Genomic DNA, 20,060 nt, shown 5'->3' with positions numbered 1-20,060 from the left:
CTTTTTCTTTTTTAAAAAATAAATTTATTTATTTATTTATTTTTGGCTGTGTTGGGTCTTCGTTGCTGCATGCGGTCTTTCTCTAGTTGCGGCGAGCGGGGGCTACTCTTCGTTGCGGTGCACGGGCTTCTCACTGCGGTGGCTTCTCTTGTTGCAGAGCACGGGCTCTAGGTGTGCAGGCTTCAGTGGTTGTGGCTCGTGGGCTCTATAGAGCACAGGCTGAGTAGAATTTGGATATTTTAAACAGTGTCTTCCAACTTATCTCTCCATACGTTCTCTAAGCCTGGATGCTCCTGACCTGCTGAGTCCATCTCCAGTTGCACAACCTGAGGCAGCTGAATCATCATTGTTGCTTGTGTCTATTTTTCCTTCTTTCCATTTCCTTTTCTAGGCTTATAGAACCAGAAAACAACAGAGCAGAAATGGAGCTTAGAAATAATCTAGTGCAGGGATTGGCAAACTTTTTCTGTAAAGAGCCAGATAGTAAATATTTTTGGTTTCATAAGCCTTTTGGTCTGTTACAGCAACTCAACTGTGCTGTAGTAGCACGAAAACAGCCGTAGACAGTACAGAAACAAATGGGGGTGGCTCTGTTCCAATAAAACTTTATTTAAAAAAACAGGCAGGCTGCTGGATTTGGCCCTTAGACCATGGTTTGCAGTCCCCTGGTTTAGTCTAACAACTTTATTTTACAGATGAGGGGACTGAGCTCACATTTCACCCTTTCCTTTGACTTGTAAGGAAGGAAGGCAAGGACCAGGATATTGGCTTTCACCGTAAGATACACACTTAAATTGAGTTCAAGATGAGTTTACCTTATATGCATAATTCCCTGTCTCGCAAATGATGTTACACGAAGCTGTTAATGCAAGGTCTTTCAAAACTTTTAACTGCACTAAGACCTTTGGGACATTTTATATATTGCCGTTCACCTTGATGCCTTTTTGAGCCTATTGCATCTCTGGAGCAATGGTCAAATTTGAGTGGTAAAAAAATAAAGATAGAAACAGTTCAAGTAAGGAAAGCATGCTGCTCTTTTATTCTTCTTCAAAAGACTTCGTTTCCAATTTTGGAGGTGTCCACATTTATCTTTTGAGATGGCTATTAAATATCATAAACAGTCCCACGGTGTTTTTCACCTTTAACGTTAATTCCTGATTGTTTTGTTTAATTGATTGTTCAAATAGATGAAGATTCTTAGGTCAAAAAAAAAGACCCCAAACAAAACAGGAAAACATATACTCGGGGTTCCATGCACAGAAACCTAAAAATAAGCATTGGCTGCGAGTACTCAGGGAAAGAACACTGTTTAGAAAAGTCATCGTGTATGTGTTTTTTCTTCCCTTCCAGCACTGGAAGAAGTATGACATCTATGAGAAGCAAACCAAAGAAGAAACTGACTCTGTAGTGCTGATAGAAAGCCTGAAGAGAGCCTCTCAGTGATGGGGATAATTTATTTTAACCTTCAATGTGACCTTGTGAAGATTCATTCCGTTTTCCATTTGTTATCTGGGAACTTGTTAAATGGAAACCGAAACTACTGGACCGTTTAAAAACAGGCAGCTCATAAGAGCCACAGGTCTTTATGTTGAGTCGTGCACCGAAAAACTAAAAATAATAATGCGCTCTTTGGAGAAAAGAGTGGAGTCATTTCTGTTGAATTATAAAAAGCAGACGTCTTTTGCTAAGGCTTCAAACTAGAGGACAAAAGCAAAAAGTGATGATGGCAGTCGAGTTAATCTTACCAGGAGTTGTGACAACTTCCTGAGGGACCTATGCCTGCTTTGTATTCTTTGTCTCAAATAATACCAACAAATTTTATTTGTAGGAGAATTCATTTTGGGTGCAAATGCTAAAAGTCAGACTTGAGTCATAGAGAACATCTAGCAAACAAAATTGATAAAATCTGTTATCTGTTGTTTGGGATCCCACTGAGTAATGGCTGTGGCTATTAAAACCCTTTAATAGTCCGGAATCTTCATCCCCTTCAGCAGCATTTTCCTCTGCTTTGAAAGGCCCAGGCATCCTTGTTGGCCGCGACTACAGAAAAAGCAGAAGCAGCTTCTTTACTGAGATCTTTCAAAGCCATTTCAGGCTTTTAAGGGCAGCAGAGGCAGAATGACTTATTGGGTATTAGAGTTTGAGCGACACAGTCTCTAATGATGCATTGTTTATTCTTCACCTCCGCTACTCAAATCAAGTATCTACTCTGCGTCCAGATTGTGTTAGGCCCCCAGGTGTGAGGCACCAACTCCCTCAAAGAATTCACAGTCTAGTTGGGGCTCCTCAGTTCTTTGTCCACCAGTCATTTTCCAGACCTTTCAACACCCCTCTTCCCACCTCGATTTCCCCTTTTGCATCTCCCTCATTCCCTTCGGTGTAGTCTTTCACCTCTCATGAGCAATTAGAATATAAATCTGCTCACAGCACCTAGAGGAGCAGGGAGTAATTTGCATCTCAGGAAAAGTGTGAGTAGACTGAGAAACAATGACTAATTCTCGCATATTTTGTAACTTCTGTGTGACTCTGCATTTATTTGAAGCTTTTCGGCATTTACTGTTTCTGTATGCATTTTGTAAACAGAAAGTAGGTATTATCTTCACCTAGAACTTTGCTATTTGCTTGAGAAAAAAAGAATAGTTGTGTCTTTCTCTTTTCCCTTACTCCCACAAATGGTTATTAGTAGGTTTTGTTTCTTACATTGATAACCAGCCATCCAAGGCTCCAACGTTTGTATTTTTTTTTGCATATGTTAAGGCTCCATTCTCACCCATCCCCACAACCTATCCATATATACATTCCCTCTACTTCTACTTCCTCCATATTTAAAGTGTGGAAATGAGAAGTCCCCTCTAATGTTTCTCTCCTCACACACATAGACTCAGATTACTGGTAGGAACTTGAGAACTCTGTATCACAGTTTCTCCAAACATTCATCCATTTGTATTAATAAGATAATGCTACTTCCAATTCCTGCTCTTAGGGGAAGGGAGATCAGACATCCCTGCTCTTTTCAGGTTTGGGCACAGTGGAGGACCACTGTGCCCTGGCTTTCCTGAGGAAATTGGGGTTCATGGCAATGTCAGATGTCAAGGTGTTTCCTCCCCCTGCTTTTATATTTGAGGTCAGATTGAGGCTGGGAGACGGGCATGGATGTGCTATTCTGTCCTACTCTTCTCTAGAAAGAATATTTGGTTCTCCTGTGTAGGGATGAGATTATTTCCTAGCCAGGTCTTATACTTCTGCAAAACAAAACACCTAAATGCCTCACCCAAAGTCATTTTTCCTGTCATCCTATCTAGATGGCAGCACGGAGAGGGGATGCTTTGATATTCTGATTACCCAAAGAACTACTGATGACGGTCCCGTGGCCTGGGAGTGGGCTGGGAGCGGGGGTGTTTCCATCTTGCTCTTTTAGTGGTAAAATAGTTGAGGGAAAAGTGGGCAGTGAATTATGGGAGTACCTATGGCTGTTTTATAACTGCTGAAAACTGATCCCCAGGTCTTGAGAGCTCTTGGAGACTTTAACACATTAGTGGAATTCCCACTACCTGTAGGAAACTAGTAAGTTCATGTGCTATTTTATGTCTAACTTTATGGATTTGTTTTCTCCACATATCAAAGTAAAGCCACTGTAAGGATGGTCCTTCTTATTCTTTCATTCAGATAAGTGTTTTCTTCATCCCGCACTGAAGGGATACGTGAAACAATGTTAACATTTTTGGTAATGCCTTCAAATGGGGATCATTTTGTTTAACTTCTTAACAGAAAAGCTTGAGTAAAATAAATATTAATTGTCTTTTTGTATGTGACCCAAATGTTTTCCTTTGCCTTATTTTGGGGAAAGTGTCGTGAGGAGTGGGTGGCAGAAGAAATTGGAGTTAAAAGAATATAAGTTGGGAAAAAATTCCAAGACAGCTCTTTCATCTTACAAGCATGTATCATAAGCTTCCCTGCTGTTCTCGGCATGCCTGTGTTTTCTGATAAAGGCCTGCACCTGGTTTAGTACAGCCTTTGCAAACAGTACCTAAAGGGGCATAAGTATTTGCTAAATCGTGTTTCTGACAATTAAGGGAAATGGAGAACTGGTCCTTTCTAATTTCAAGCTTCAAATAGAGTGCAATGTACTTAAGGAGACTGTCATGGTATATACACGATGAGGGACCTCTGGTTATGAATTAATCACATAAACAGGTTAGATTTGAGACTAAGAAAATCAGTGTTCAATAGCTTCCCTCTTAAGAGATGGTAATGTAGTTTCATGTTTTCTGTAACTACAGCAAAACGGTTTGAATGTCACGGAGGGTTTTTCTCATTTGTATTAAGTTCTGGGAGTGCGTCTTTAGCCCAACATTTGTTAATTACCCTGCATCTTTCCAGGATCCAAGCCCTAGGGTATGGGTAGGGGGTGCTGATCTTGGTCAGGTTACTTCTGTAACTATCGAAAATGATCCAAGAAGATTCTGGAAATCCATCTCCAGATAAGTATACTTTTGTTTTGTTTTGAATAAGAAATCACCTTTTGGTCCTCAACACATCAACACGCTGAGTATTATGACAGAAAACATTTAACTGAGGACCCTTGAGACTGTATATCTGTACGAGATCTACAGAAAACAAATTCCTGTAGCCACAAACATGTTTACCTTATCTCAGGGCAGAGGAGCCAGAATGACCTGAGAATGACCTGCTTTCCAGGGTAATTTACCATTTTGTCATTTCCAAGAAGCCCTGCTCTTTTCCAAGCAGAGCTCTGTGCTCATGTGAGTAGCATATCACGCTACTAGAATATTAGTAGTTTTAGAAGAGAGTAAGGGGACAAGAACACTTATTTCAGAGACTCTATTTTCTTTTAAACCCTAATGATTAGATCAAGCAATAAAGTTCTTTGTAAATACCGTAGCGAAATCTTGGCATGCTTTTACTTTAAGAGAAGAAGCAGTTTTACTGACATTTGGATGTGCTAGGTATTTTTGACATCAATTCCCAAGATGATTTCTTCCTGAATGTTCTTTGGCCTTTAGCCATCTTTTCTAATGGTCACACTTTTAGTTTACCATTAGCAACAGGAAAATACTTCACTGCTAGTTTTCAACATTTATTAGGTAGACCATTATATAAAAAAGAGAAAATTAATAGTTATTGAGTAGCTACTGTGTGCCAAGTTACATGTGTTATTTCACTAAATCCCCATGTGAGTCCCATGAGATAGGTTGATTATTATCTTCATGTTACAGATAAGGAAACCAAGACATCAAATGATTGAGTGTATGTGTGCAAGATCACACAGATCGTGACTGAGAGAAACAAGTCAGCCTGGCTTTAGAGCCTGTATAATATAGCCAGTGATGTACTTATTTGTCCTAAGGAGGCAAAAGAAGAAACATCTTATTTCAAATTATTGCCAAATTTCTTATCAACCGACAGACTGAGAATTTAAAATATTTAATTGCAAAGTGAGCTTTATGCAGTGTCTTAAGATTCATTCGTGCGTCCATTCCTCTATGAGCCAGGCAATGTGCTAGGCACTAGGAATTTAGAAGTGAATAAGATTTGTCATGGTATCAGGTGTTTAGTCAGGGGGAGGCTACTTTGTACAGGGAAAGAAACCTGGATTAGAATGTAGGAGTTCCAAATGACCTTGGGCAGCTATCTCTTCCTATCTGCATCTGCTTTCCCATCTATAAAATGAAGATGTTAGACAGTGATATATCATCCCACCCAAGGCTCATAACAGTGGCCATAAGTCGTAGAGCTCATTTAGAAGTGAGGATCTTTGCTACGTGCACTAGCAATGCCACAGGCAGGTCCCCTCCTCTCTCTGGGCATCAGGGTTCTCATCTGTAAAATGAGACTGGACTAGATTAGCTCTATTCTGACATCCTGCAAAAATTAAGATGATGACTTTTGTTTTACATATCAAGAAAATATGTTTATGGTCACTTCTTATTCTTGCTATAGGAGGTAGTTAGCTATTAGCAGCAGCTGCAAAAAATAACCAAAGTCGGCCCTTTAATACGACAGTAAGAACAAAGGAATTGATACATTGGGAGAGCCTTGTGGTTCACCCAAATCAGAATTTTCACGAGGGCCCAGCCATGGCTGTGCCTAACAAATATTCCTTAACATGCTTTGCAGATCTTAGGTCATTTTGCCTAGAAATGCAAAAATAGACTTTGTATAATACAGATTGCTTGTATAATGACTACATTATAGTGCATATAGATGCATTCTCTAAAATCCATTTGAATTCAATACTTGCAAATTTGGTCATTGAATTTACCTTTTTGGGTTTCGTTTGATCAAAATTAAACATGTACATAATTTTAAACGTCAAAGAGTACCACAGGGCTTATAAAAAACAATCCCCTGCCCCGCCCCTTCTTACCCCAGATCCCTCCTCCCGGAAGAGGTCCTCACACCCTAATCCCTGGAACCTGTGAAAATGTTACTTTACGTGGCAAAAAGGACTTTGCAAATGTGGTTAAGATGACAGAATTTAAAATGGGGAGATTATCCTGGATTATGTGGCTGGGTCAGATCTAATCATTTGAGCCCCTAGAAGCAGAGAAATTTCTCTGGCTGGAAACAGAAGAGGAAGAGAGATTCAAAACACAGAAAGGACCCAAAGTGCTGCTGCCGGCTTGAGGATGGAGGAGGCCATGTAGAAAGTGTCAGAGGGAACCGCGTCCTGCCTGCAACCTGAATGAGCCTGAAAACAGACTCTGTCTCCCAGCGCCTCCAGATAGGAACCCAGGCTGGCCGACCTGTCGTGACTCCAGCCTTGTGGGACCCTGAGCAGAGAATTCAGTCATGCTGGGCTGCACTTCTGACCTGCTGAAGTATGAGCTAATAAATTTGTGTTGTTTAAAACTGCTTTTAACATTTTTAGCTGTTTCTTTTGACATATAACTCTTTACTTTGGAATAATACCCTAATACCTAATGCTATTTCTTATTTTTATTTAGGTTTAGAAATTATCTATTTCTAAATTTCTGCTATGGAAGATGAGAAACTAGCTTTCATATATGCGTCCCAACACATACACACACACCACGTGCACTCATAATTCTCTTCCACAAATACAACAAATTTTGGTTTAAATATTCAATATTTGCATTAGACCATATAATTATTGCTCACAGTTGATCCATGTAGAGTGCCATTAACTGTACTTCCTTTATTTTGTTTTTCCCAAATAGTCTATTTTGGTTTGATTTGGATTTTTTCTTCCAGTTTTATTGACATTAATTGACAGACAGCACGTATAAGTTTAAGGTGCACAACATAATGATTTGATATCCATACATAATGAAATGATTACCACAATAAGTTTAGCGAACATCCATCATCTCACATGGATACAAAATTAAAGAAATACGAAAAAAACACGATTTTTTTCTTGGGGTAAGAACTCTTAGGATCTACTGTCTTAACAATTTTCACATATAACATACAGCCATGTTAATTATATTTATCATGTTGTACATTACATCCCTAGTACTTGTTTTATCTTATAACTGCCAGTTTGTACTTTTTGACTGCCTTCATCCAATTCCCACTCCCCACACCCCCTGCCTCTGGTAACCACAAATCTGATCTCTTTTTCCATGAGTTTATTTGTTATTGAAGTATAATTGACCTATGTTAGTTCCTGTTACACAACATAGTGCTTCGGTATTTCTATACATTTCAAACTGATCACCACGATAAGTCTAGTTACAATATGTGACCATACAAAGATATCACATAGCTAGTGACTATATTCCCCACACTGTACATTTGGTTCGATTTGTTTTGCTATGCACCTGCCATGACTTCAGTCTCAAACTTTCTATCAGAACCATTAAACTCCACTCAGTATGGTCAAGCATATTAGGTAATCTAGTCATACTCAACTCTACGAGTTCCATTTCTTTTTCTTGGAGACAGCCCTAGTGGAGTTTGCTGCCCCCCTGATCCATTCTGGAATGGTTGCCCTCTAGGCCCGCTACCCAGCTGTCATCCTGGGAATTCCGTTTGCTTCTCTTCTGTGTTAGAGTCTGTTTCCTAGCTCTCAGCTCGTCCACTTTCTTGCTTTACACCCTTGTTTTGCTGGACCACATCCTGCACTAACTTCCTTAGAAAGATTGCATGGGAGGTAATTTTAATAAAACCCTTCTGTGTCTGAATATATCTTCATACATCATTAACATTTTCACCAGGTGAAGAATTCCTAATTAGAAACAATTTCCTTTTAGAATTTTGAAAACATTATTCTAATATGTTCTTGCTGCTAGTGTTGCTTTTGAAAAGTCTAATCCTGTATTGATTTCTTTTTTTTTTTTGTATGTAACTATTTTTTCCTGCAAGCTTTAAAAGTTCTCTTTTGATCTCTAGTGTTTTAAAATTTAACAGTGATATGCCTTCTTCTGCATCTTCTTCCATTTACTGGGCTGGGCTTTTGTGAACCCTTTCAATCAAAAAACTCATCTTTCATTTTTGAGACATTTCTCACATACTATCTCTTTTTTGTTTTCTCTATTTCTAGAACTCCTATTAGTTGTATATTGGATGTCCTGGACCGATTCTTTAATTTTCATGTCTTTCTCTCATGTTTCAATTAATTGTCTTTTTTTTTTTTTTGCTGTACGCGGGCCTCTCACTTTTGTGGCCTCTCCCGTTGCGGAGCACAGGCTCCGGATGCGCAGGCTCAGTGGCCATGGCTCACGGGCCCAGCCGCTCCGCGGCATGTGGGATCCTCCCGGACCGGGGCACGAACCCGCGTCCCCTGCATCGGCAGGCGGACTCTCAACCACTGCGCCACCAGGGAAGCCCAATTAATTGTCTTTTGGTTCTACTTTTTTGGAGGTTTCCTTAACTTGATCTGTCTGAGCCTCAGTTCTCATCTGTAAAATGGTGATAAAAGGACCTACCTCATAGGATTATTTTGAGACGTTGATGAAATAAACCATTTGAAGTGAACTTCAATAAATGATGGCTGTGATTGTATGTAATGTTATTCTGGCACCAGTTCCTTTTTCCTTCTTATGTGAAAATGACAATCCTAGTGGCAGCAATATATCTTGCTTTTACAGTATCTTATTATACTATTAACCTTCATTGTACTGAGTTTGTAATGGTATGACATTTTCTAATTGCACTGTTTTAGAAAAAAATATGGTATAAATCTAGTTAGCAATATTAGAATCTTAGAATGCTAGAATTCAAATCTTAACTCTTTTATTTGTTTCTAAAAATGTTTAAAATCAAAAGTAGTTTTTTTCTTTCTCTCCTTTTCTGTTTTTCTTTTTTTACTTTTCAAGTTGTCAGAAAAAAACTGCACAGATCCACTTTCTCCCCTCACCTCTGGGTTAGATTAAAAACTGGAAAAATAACGCTGGATAGCTGCTCCTTGACAGTAAAATAGGTAGTCTGGAGGCCAACTAACCATTTTCTCAGGATGGGAGTGCAGTGCACTAAGGAGGCTAACAGATAATCGACAAAACCCAGCCCCAAGAGGAGATTTGGATTAGCTGTGACCTTCACAGCCAAGAGCTGCTCTGCCTGCACGCAGGGACCCCAAGGAGACCAGAACTAGAATTACAGAGGAAGAAAGCCTGTAAGTCAGGAACAATCTAACTTTGCTTTCTCTATTTATTTATTCATTTTTTTCAACCAGGAGTGATATTAAAATTATGTGACATGGGCACCAACCAATCAGATCTGATGCCAGCTGTAATTTCTTGGTAGGGTCATACTAGTATGTACTAATCCTGGATTCAACAGATTTTTTTTTAAGGTTTTTAAAATAACATTTATTTCTTAAAAGTTAACATGTGCATAAGAGGAAACCAAAAAACACAAGAAGCAAAAAACAAAGTCATCCATCATCACAAGCAGTTTGCCATTTGATATGTCCTTCTAGGTCTCGTTTGTGTATTTATACAACTAAGCATCCATTTTTATGTAATTAAGATCATCCAGTTATGTATCATGCTTTTTCGCACATCATGAATATTTACCATTTCAAAGTCCCAAAGCTATGAGTATTTTGATAACCAAGAATACACTACACCAACTCAATCTGGAAGAAAAAAATGTAATCCTGTCTTTCTTGGTGACAAAGATTTCACAGAAGACAAAAATGGCAACAGGCTTCTAGATAAAATTATTGTCAGAGTTATGATTAAGATACTACATTCCTTTAATATTCCATTAAAAGTGAGACATGAAACAACAGAGTACGCAAAGTATAATGCTTCTAAGAGGATTCATTATCCGATCTAAACTATTAAAGTATTAGCAAGGAGGCATGTTTCCATTGAATTACTTAACAATGTATTCCTATAGTACAGCCAAGAGATGCATACACATTAATGGTTATCATCAAAATATAAATACGAACACATCCACATACATCCCTCCATTTATACTTCCTTCTGCCCCTCTGCTGCCAACCTAATGAACAAGTCCTGACGTACATTTCTCAGAGATGGTTTAACAATTCCATGTCCAAGATGCTGCTTTTTTATCAACTATAACAAAGATATTTACAAATTGGTTAATTCACTAGCTCTACTTTTTATCATACATTGTCACCTCAGGACATCGAAAAAGCCTAGATGTTGCAAAATAATGAATGAACCTTGTCCATAATAAACATAGGTACTTTACAAAAAATGCACATATAGACCTGTGGTTATAACCTAAAACTGTCTTTTAGATATGGAGATATTAGCCAAGAGCCCTCCCCTTCACCCTTCCTCTTACCCCTCTTCCAGCATTTCAGCTAAGTACAGGACTACATCTAGCTCCAAGAGGGGGATTAACATAGACACTCCCAGAAGACACTCCTAAAAACCGACAAAAGGGCATTTATTAAGGGATTATTTTACTACCTCTACTTTTAATATACTTTGGGTATTAGGACTTGCTTATTCTTTAATACACAGCAACATTAACTAAAATGGACAAATAGAACAATGGTTAGACAATCTGAACTTGTCTAAAGACTCATGGGCATAGAACCCTTCTCTCTGCACTTCCTTCCCTGCCCCCTCCCCCCTCCACCCAGTGAACAGTCGGCTTACTCTCCAAGACTCAAGTTTAACAATTCCACCTTCAGCAGATATTTTCTGAGAACCTACCACGCCCCCGCACTGCACGATGCTGGGCAGGTCAGTTCCTTTCTCTTAGTTTCGGTTTTTCTCTCCTGTGAAAAGGAGTAAGTGATCTACAGGAGCCCCTTCAGGTCTAACCTCCACAATCAATAAAGTGATAAAGTTTGATTGTTTTTAGAACAACAGTGGAAGCAGATATAGAAAAACAGCAGCTGACCCAAGACTTGTAGATTTGAAAATGTAGACAAAAACAGAAAATGATTCTATGAGTTATTGTTTGTCTTGAGAATTGGACTGAGAATGAATTCTAAATGTCTTATCTCCATGATGCTTCCAAAGGCACTAGAGGGGAGACAAAGCTAGCTCTACCCAAAAGGTGAGTTTGTTTCACAGCTTTGACATTCCAGCTGCATCCCACTAGCCCTCACCAGCATGCCTATGCAAGGTACCTTCCCTCTTTTGAGTCTACTACTTTCTTCCAGCTACTACCGCCCCCAAATGCTCTCTTTCAGTGGCTGGCAGTGGCTTGTCCACTCTGGCAAGAGTCCATGTTGCAGGCCTTTCCCAACTTCCTCTCTTTCCAGACTCGCCCTGCCTCATTTCCTCTTCCTTTTGGCCTCTGCCTCATTTTAAGACATTAAGACATTTGATCAGTTCATCTTTGCTAATGTGGTCAAGGAAGTCCAAGATGTTTGTGGATAATTATTCCTGGATAAGATTCATATTACAAGGAGCCTCCCCAAAACCATGCTACCACTTCCATGGTAGATTTTTGAAAATCTTTTATTATAGAAAAGTTCAAACATAAAAGTAGAGAGATTGTTACAATAAATGACCTACCATGTACCCATCATCCGGCTGCAACAATTATCAACATGGAAAATCTTGTTTCATCTATACCTCCACCCATTCTCTATCCCCCACAAAATGAATTATTTTAAAGTAAAACCCAAACATTATATCATTTCATCTGTAAGCATATCAGTATACATCTCTAAAAACTAAGGATGCTTTTTATTTAAAAAATAACTGCAATACCGTTATTACACTTAAAAGTTAACAGTAATTGCTTAATATTACCAAATATCCAGTCAGTGTTCCCATTTTCCCAATTGTCTCATCATTTTTTTCTATAATTTGTTCAAATCAGGATCCAACCAGGCTCACGGTGGATTTTTGAATATTGATGCTTCGTGATATGTAGGGGCAAGGATTTGGTAACAATTGTTGGCCCTCAAAACCACACCATGTTGGCATCTGGTAATGAATATGGCCCTGTCACCACAAAGTAGCTTTTTTTTTCCTTTCCAGATTGCTGTGACTAAACATAAGTTTAGTGTCCAATTGGACTCCGGAAATTCTTTACAAGAACAGTATGACATCTGTGAAAGAAGTGAAAACTCAAGTTTGGCCTTGAAATTAGAAAGCTCTTACACAACCAGCACTTAGGTTTCCTTGGAAAATAAAACCCTGCACGCTTGCATGAGCGCGCACACACACACACACACACACGCGACCAAATGCCAACTTGTAATATGTCTAAGGAATGGTTTTGCATATGGCAGTACAAAGCATATGTGTGTTGTATCATTTTTTCCCTCAGGATAAGGACCAATTTAAGCACATTGGAAATGTGATATTGAAAGAGCATTTCAGCATGGATTAAGACCAAAATGGTGCAACCCCCTCCTGATATTTTTAAGTGCACTGAAAATCTGAAAGCAGGGTAGAAAAACAGGCTTATGGGTCTGAATATTAGGCCGAGAAAAGTTATGCATGGTTAAGTATGTGCTTCTTAAACCTGCTGAGTGTACACTTAGTCATTCAGCTTTCAGCAAGTTGCTGCTTTGAATACCACTGGGAAATATTGATATACACCATGTCTATCACCAGCAGGACATAGTAGATATATTGGAGTGAAAAAAAAGCTGATTAAATTGAACTGTGGAATCTGGGAGCAGCATTCCTGCTGCCAGGGTCTGCTCCATTCCACTTTTTTTTTTTTTTTTCGGTATGCGGGCCTCTCACTGTTGTGGCCTCTCCCCTTGCGGAGCACAGGCTCCGGACACACAGGCTTAGCGGCCATGGCTCACGGGCCTAGCCGCTCCGCGGCATGTGGGATCTTCCCGGACCGGGGCACGAACCCGTGTCCCCTGCATCGGCAGGCAGACTCTCAACCACTGCGCCACCAGGGAAGCCCTCCATTCCACTTTTTAAATTCATTCATTCAAGAAACCTTGAAATGAGTATAGATTATGTGCAAGATGCAGTGGTGGATTCAAAGAATAGCACATGCTTTCTGTCTTAATGTTTCTTATAGTCTGGGGCAGGGATGGAAAATTTGTTTAATCTTGTGGGCCAGTTCTGCCTGGAGTACTGTTTCGAGAAGGATTTTGAGACTGAATTTGGGCCCAGTAGCAAGACAGCTAGGATCGAATAGTGATGTCTCTTACTGTGTGCCGGTGGGAGATGAGTTGAAGCATTTGTGCCACACAGTTGCCACCCTGGGCTAAGGGATGGAGGGAGATCTTCATCCATATAAATGATGAATAATCTGCAAGGCAGAATGCTAAAAATTAGAGCTTTAAAAAGAGGTCCAAATAAAGTGCTGTAGACAGGCAGGGGAAATAGTGATAGAAGAATTTCTTAAAGAAGGTGCTAATTGATCTGCATCTTGAAGTGTGAGTAGGATCTGATGAGATTAACAAAAGGGGACATTCTTATCCTTGGAGGAGTTTGAGCGAAGGCACAGATCATGGTGCCAGGCTGGGTTGTGGGGGAAGATAATGGAGACAAGCAGATGTGTTAGGAGCTCAGTCGAGAGGTGCTGAGGATCTCCTGTGCCAGGCAAATTGGAGAGGAGGGTGCAGATCCGAAGTATTTTAGAGGTGGGCTCACCAGGAATGGGTGGAAGATGTTTAAGATGACAGAGAGAAGTGGAGACTTGGGTGGGGGGTCGGGGATGGGGGGATGAGAAGAATTCTGTTCTGGACATGTTGACTTGGATTGTTGGAGGGAACCATCGGGTCATGATTTCCATCAGGGTGGAGGGCACTCAGGGATGGCAGTGAGAGGAGAACGACTTCAAGAGTTGGGGTCGCGGGAGCCAGGCGCCGGGGAAAGACCAATGGGGGAGGGGCGGACACTCGCAGAAGAAGACGCATTGCAAGCCTTCACGGCACAGGGTGAGGAAACCCGAAATCTAAGCTTACTATGGGGCAGTCACGGGACTGCCAGCGAGACAGAGCGCTCACCAGTACCTTCCAGCTCAGGACTAACGCACTGCTGCCATCTGGGGGCAGCATGTAGAATCTATAATGGCAGCTTTGCGAAAGCCGCTTGGTAACAGGGGACATATTTCGGGGCCAGCAAGAAAGACCTCGCCTCTCAGAAGTCTTTTACATAGCACAGGGATATCAGCTCGGTGCTTTGTGAACGCCTGGAGGGGTGGGACAGGGAGGGTGGGAGGGAGGGAGATGCGAGAGGGAAGAGATATGGGAACATATGTATATGTATAACTGATTCACTTTGTTATAGAGCAGAAACTAACACACCATTGTAAAGCAATTATACCCCAATAAAGATGTTTAAAAAAAAGCCTTTTACAGTTCTTCCTGGAATTTTTTTTTTTTTTTTGGCCACACCCTGAGACTTGCAGGATCTTAGCTCCCCGACCAGGGATTTAACCCGGGGCCATGGCAGTGAAAGCACCGAGTCCTAACCACTGGACCGCCAGGGAATTCACCCTCGAATTCTTTTTAGCTAGCTTGATTTCTCGGTCCCCAGTGAAGAAACCATGGGGGCACGTGTTCTGTAGCATCCTTTCTTTCCAGAAGGGTTTGACCTTGACCACAGACTGCTTCCAGTCTGGCATCCCAGCACTGAATTGAGATCTTTCCTGCTGCTCCTGCTATCCTGTAACTACTGACAAAAGTTCCGGCCTGGACCGCAACTCCTTGCTGGACCCACCAAATCCCTGGCTTTGGTTGAGTCACTGGCTGGCTCTGACTTTTGATACTGCTGTAGAATATCTTACTTTTTGCCTGCAGGGGCACCACTTACTCGTTGATGTTTTCTTTTGCTAACCTTTTCTGTAATGGAACTGGACCTTCATCTTTTCATTCATTCGTTCAACAAACATTTATTGAGTGGCTATAGTGTGCTAGGTACTGAGGATACATTGAGGAGCAAAAGCAGATGGGACCCCTCAAAAAGTTGTATTACAGTCTAACTGTAAAGACAGAAAAATAATCATACTAAATGTGATCATTGCTATGAAGGAAAGGTTCATGATGCAGTGAGAGCAGGTAACAAGGGAACCCGACCTAGTCTTGAAGGGGAGTAAAAACTTTTCTAAGGATGTGACATTTAAGCTGAAATTTGAAGGATTAGTCAGAATTAGCTAGGAGTTAACTGTTCTAAAAAATATGAAACCCACAAGGCTGGGCAAAGAAGGAGCAATCCTCTTGGTTCCTCTGTCTTCTAGAATGATAGTGCAGTAGGGAGACTCCAAGCTTTACACAGACAATCCCTAGGAGAATCTTTAATCCTGAATTGGCATGTCAGTTAAAGTGAAAAGTGTGTGTCTAAAATCAAAATAATAATTACAACAACAACAATCAGAAAATCAGGAAACATAGAAATAGAGATTAAAAAAATAACTACAAGGACTTCCCTCGTGGTGCAGTGGCTAAGAATCCACCTGCCAATGCAGGGGACACAGGTTCGAGCCCTGGTCCAGGAAGATCCCACATGCCGTGGAGCAGCTAAGCCCCTGCGCCACAACTACCGAGACTGCACTCTAGAGCCCGCGAGCCACAACTACTGAGCCCTCCTGCCACAACTACTGAAGCCCACGCGCCTAGAGCCCATGCTCCTCAACAAAAGAAGCCACTGCAATGAGAAGCCCGCGCACCGCAATGAAGAGTAGCTCCCACTCGCCGCAACTAGAGAGAAAGCCCACGCACAGCAATGAAGACACAATGCAGCCAAAAATAAACTAAATAAATAAATACATTAATTTTAAAAAATAACTCCAAATTAGACTGCCCCTTTCGGAAAAGAATAGGTATAAGTAGATAAAGAAATATTAATTTTCCTGAACTCTTGAAATACTAGATTTTGATTTCTTTCATTTTTAGTTTTTTAAGAATTAAACCAATTTTAAAAATCTCCATATGCACTCAGTTGAACTAGAACATAATGTCTTAAATGTTCTAACATATTGGACCTGAACCAAATTAAGATATCAAAACCTATCTGAACTTCAGATGCCTCATTGTTAAAATAAGAATAATAAGAGCAGCATCCTGCGGGGGTGGGGGGAGATTGGAGACATAATGAGTTAATACATGCAAAGCACTTAAACCAGTACCTGGCCCAGTAAACACATAATACATGTTAGTATTATTATTTCAGCGCTGACCTGTTTATAGAGCGTGTCAGGAGAAATAGTTTCAGGCTAACGGAACACTGAAGCTGCTTCAACACCAGGCCATGGAAGAGGCTGGCTACTCCAGCTACACAAAGGGCCAACTCTGACACTAGCAATGGTAAGGGAAAAAAAAGAATCAAGCCCAGTATATTAATCCTATGGATTAATGGTTATGTTCAACCCCATGGCAACATGATGCAGTGGGAAGTGCAAGGACTTTGGACTTAGAGGGACCTGTTTTCAAAACATGACCTTATCTCTTCCAAGCTGTACAACTTTAGGCTTCTTACTTAACCTCTCTGAGTGTCAGTTTCTATTGAATGTAGCAATTCACAGGATAGGTTTGAGGATTAAGGGAGTTGGCATACGTCTAACACCTGACTACTCCTTTGCACTGAGGAAGCAGAACCAGTCTGAAAGAGTGAAACATCAGAAATGTAGATTTTTTTAATGAAATTTTAATATTTTCATGTATCTACGAAAAATGCAAAGTAGGAAAATAGCAGACGTACAACAGGGATTCAGAATTAATTTCTTCACCTTATTAAGAGCTTTAGGAAGAAATAATAACAAATGATAGTGGCTGAGCACTTGTGTGTCAAAAACCATTCTCAAGACCTTACAAGGGTTAGCTCTTTAACCCTCACAATAACATTTAAGCTAGATGCGATTATAAACTGCCTTTACAGATGTGGAAACCGAGGCACAGGAGTCAGAAACTAAGAACTAAGTGGCAGATGCAGAATTTGAACGTAGTTGCTTTGGCTGCAGAGCCTGGATACTTCACCACTATTACCCCTTCTTTAGTGCTTTGCTCAGGATCCCAAGGGGTAGTACTTCTTAGGAAAGTCAAATCCTCTTCTTTCGTCCTCTACCCTACTCCCTCTCCACCTCTACACCCTCTCTTAATCTCACAGACACTTAATACAGCAACTCTTTTCTTTAAATATCTGGAATAAATAACCTGGCTCAGTCCAACATTTTAACAATTTAGTGTAGTCCACATAAACTCATGCAAATGAGTTTAATTTTATCGTGTTATTCAAAATAGGGCATTTATACAGAAATGCGCATAAAGCACGTATATACATTTTAAAAAATAGAAAAAAAACCGACCCATGTAACCACAAATCAAGGTCAGGAGTAGAACATTGCGGAAGCCCTCTGGAGGTCTCTTTTTAATCAATACTTCTCCCTCACCCGCAGGGTAACCACTATCTTGACTTTATTTAATATTTATATATTTACTAGTTCCTTGCTTTCTTTTAGTTTTATCATCTCTGAATGCATGTCTGAACAATATAGTCTCACCTGTGTTTGAGTTTTACATAAATGGATCCTTACCGTAAGTATTCTTTTTTTAAAACAGCTTTATTGTGATACAGTGCGCATCCATAACATTCATCCTTTTAAGGTGTACAATTCCGTGTTTTTTTAAAAACTACATTCAGGATATGGGAACATATGTATACGTATAACTGATTCACTTTGTTATAAAGCAGAAACTAACACACCATTGTAAAGCAATTATACTCCAATAAAGATGTAAAAAAAAAATACATTCAGAGTTGTACAATCATCATCACAATCATTTTAGAACATTTTCAGCTCCTCAAAAAGAAACCTGGGGACTTCTCTGGAGGTCCAGTGGTTAAAACTCCGTGCTTCCACTGCAGGGGGCACGGGTTCGATTCCTGGTCTGGGAACTAAGATCCGGCATGCCGCGTCGTGCAGCCAAAAAAAAAAAAAAAAAAAGAAAAAAACCAAAGAAACCCTGTACCCATTAGCAGTCACCCTCTTTTTCCTCCTTCCCCAACTCGCAGCAACCATTACTCTACTTTCGGTCTCTCCGGATTTGCCTATTCTGAACATTTCCTATAAATGAAATCATACAATATGTGGCCTTTTGTGACTGGCTTCTTTCATGTGGCATAATGTTCCCAAGTTTCATCCATGTTATAGCGTGTGTCAGAACTTCATTCCTTTTAACTATCCATCAGTTGATGGACATTTGGGTTGTTTCCATTTTTCGGCTATTACTAACAATGCTGTTATGAACTTTCGTGTACAAGTTTGTATGTTGATATATGGTTTCATTTCTCTCGGGTATTCACCTAGGAGCGGAATTTTTGCATGGTATGGTAATTCTGCATTTAACGTTTTGAGGAAATTCCAGACTGTTTTCCAAAGTGGCTGTATAATTTTATATTCCCACCAGCAATATTTGAGAATTCGAACTTCTCCATATCCTTCCCAAAACTGGTTATTGTCCGTCTTTTTTATTACAGGCATCTTAGTAGGTATAAAGTGGTATCTCATTGTGGTTTTGATTTGCATTTTCCTGATGGTTAATGATGTTGAGCATCTTTTCATGTGTTTATTGGCCATTTCTATATCTTCCCTGGAGAAAGGTCTATTCAGATCTTTTGCCCAATTTTTAATAGGGTTATTTGTCTTTCTATTATTGAGTTATAAAAGTACTTTATATATTCTAGATACAGATATATGATTTGCACATATTTTCTCTCATCCTAGGGATTGTCTTTTCCCTTTCCTGACAGTGTCCTTTGATGCACAAAATATTTAAACTTCGATGAAGTCTAACTTATCTATGTTTTCTAATTTACCTGTGTTGCTTGTGCTTTGGTGTCACAGAAGTCTTTGCCTAACTCGAGGTCACAAATTTTTACTTCTGTGATTTCTTCTAAGAGTTTTATCATTTTAGCTCTTATATTTAGGTCTATGGTCTATTTTGTGTTAATTCTTGTGCATGGTATGAGATAGGAGGTCCACCTTCATTATTTTGTATGTGGATATACACTTGTCCCTGTGTCATTTGTTGCATAAACTATTCTTCTCCCCCACTGAATGGTCTTGCTATCCTTGTCAAAAATCAATTGACCACAAATGTATGGGTTTACTTCTGGCCTCTCAATTCTGTTCTATTCTGATCTGTATATCCATTCTCACGCCAATACCAGGCAGTCTTGACCCTGTAGCTTTTTATAACTTTTGAAATTGGGAAGTGTGAATCTTCAAACTTTATTCTTCTTTTTCAAGATTGTTTTGGCTATTCTGGGTCCCCTGCATTTCCACATGAATTTTACGATCAGTTTGTCAACTTCTACCAAGACGCCAACTGGGACTATGATAGGAATTACACTGAATTCAAGGATCAATCTGTATATCGCCACTTTAGCAATATTATGTCTTCCAGTTCATGAAGATGAAATAGCTTTCCATTTCTTGCGATCTTTAATTTCTTTCAACAATGTTTTGTGGTTTTCCTTGTAGGAGTCTTGCACTTCTAAAATTTATTCATAAATATTTTATTTTTTTGATGCTATCGTAAATTAAATTGCATTCTTAATTTCATTTTTGGATTGTTCGTTGCTAGTGTATAGAAATACAATTGACTTTTGTATCTTGATCTTGTATCTTACAATCATGCTGAACTAATTTATTCATCCTAGAAGTTTTTTCGTGGTTTCTGTAGGATTTTCTATATGCAAAATCATGTCCTC

General features: G+C 39.8%; 1 protein-coding gene across 1 annotated transcript in view; it reads left to right on the top strand.

Moving 5' to 3' along the window:
• The window catches only part of IL13RA1 (interleukin 13 receptor subunit alpha 1), a 65,259-nt gene extending 61,447 nt beyond the window's left edge, over positions 1–3,812 (top strand). The window contains exon 11 of the mRNA XM_067723393.1: positions 1,351–3,812. Coding sequence (XP_067579494.1) covers positions 1,351–1,443 — 93 coding nt within the window. The 3' untranslated portion in view covers positions 1,444–3,812. The remainder of the gene's footprint in view (positions 1–1,350) is intronic.
• Positions 3,813–20,060: the final 16,248 nt, after the last annotated feature.

This window comes from Pseudorca crassidens, chromosome X, assembly GCF_039906515.1.
Source record: "Pseudorca crassidens isolate mPseCra1 chromosome X, mPseCra1.hap1, whole genome shotgun sequence".
NCBI classification, from domain to species: domain Eukaryota; kingdom Metazoa; phylum Chordata; class Mammalia; order Artiodactyla; family Delphinidae; genus Pseudorca; species Pseudorca crassidens.
The sequence above is the reverse complement of the archived record's forward strand: the minus strand, read 5'-3'. Positions and strand labels throughout refer to the sequence as shown.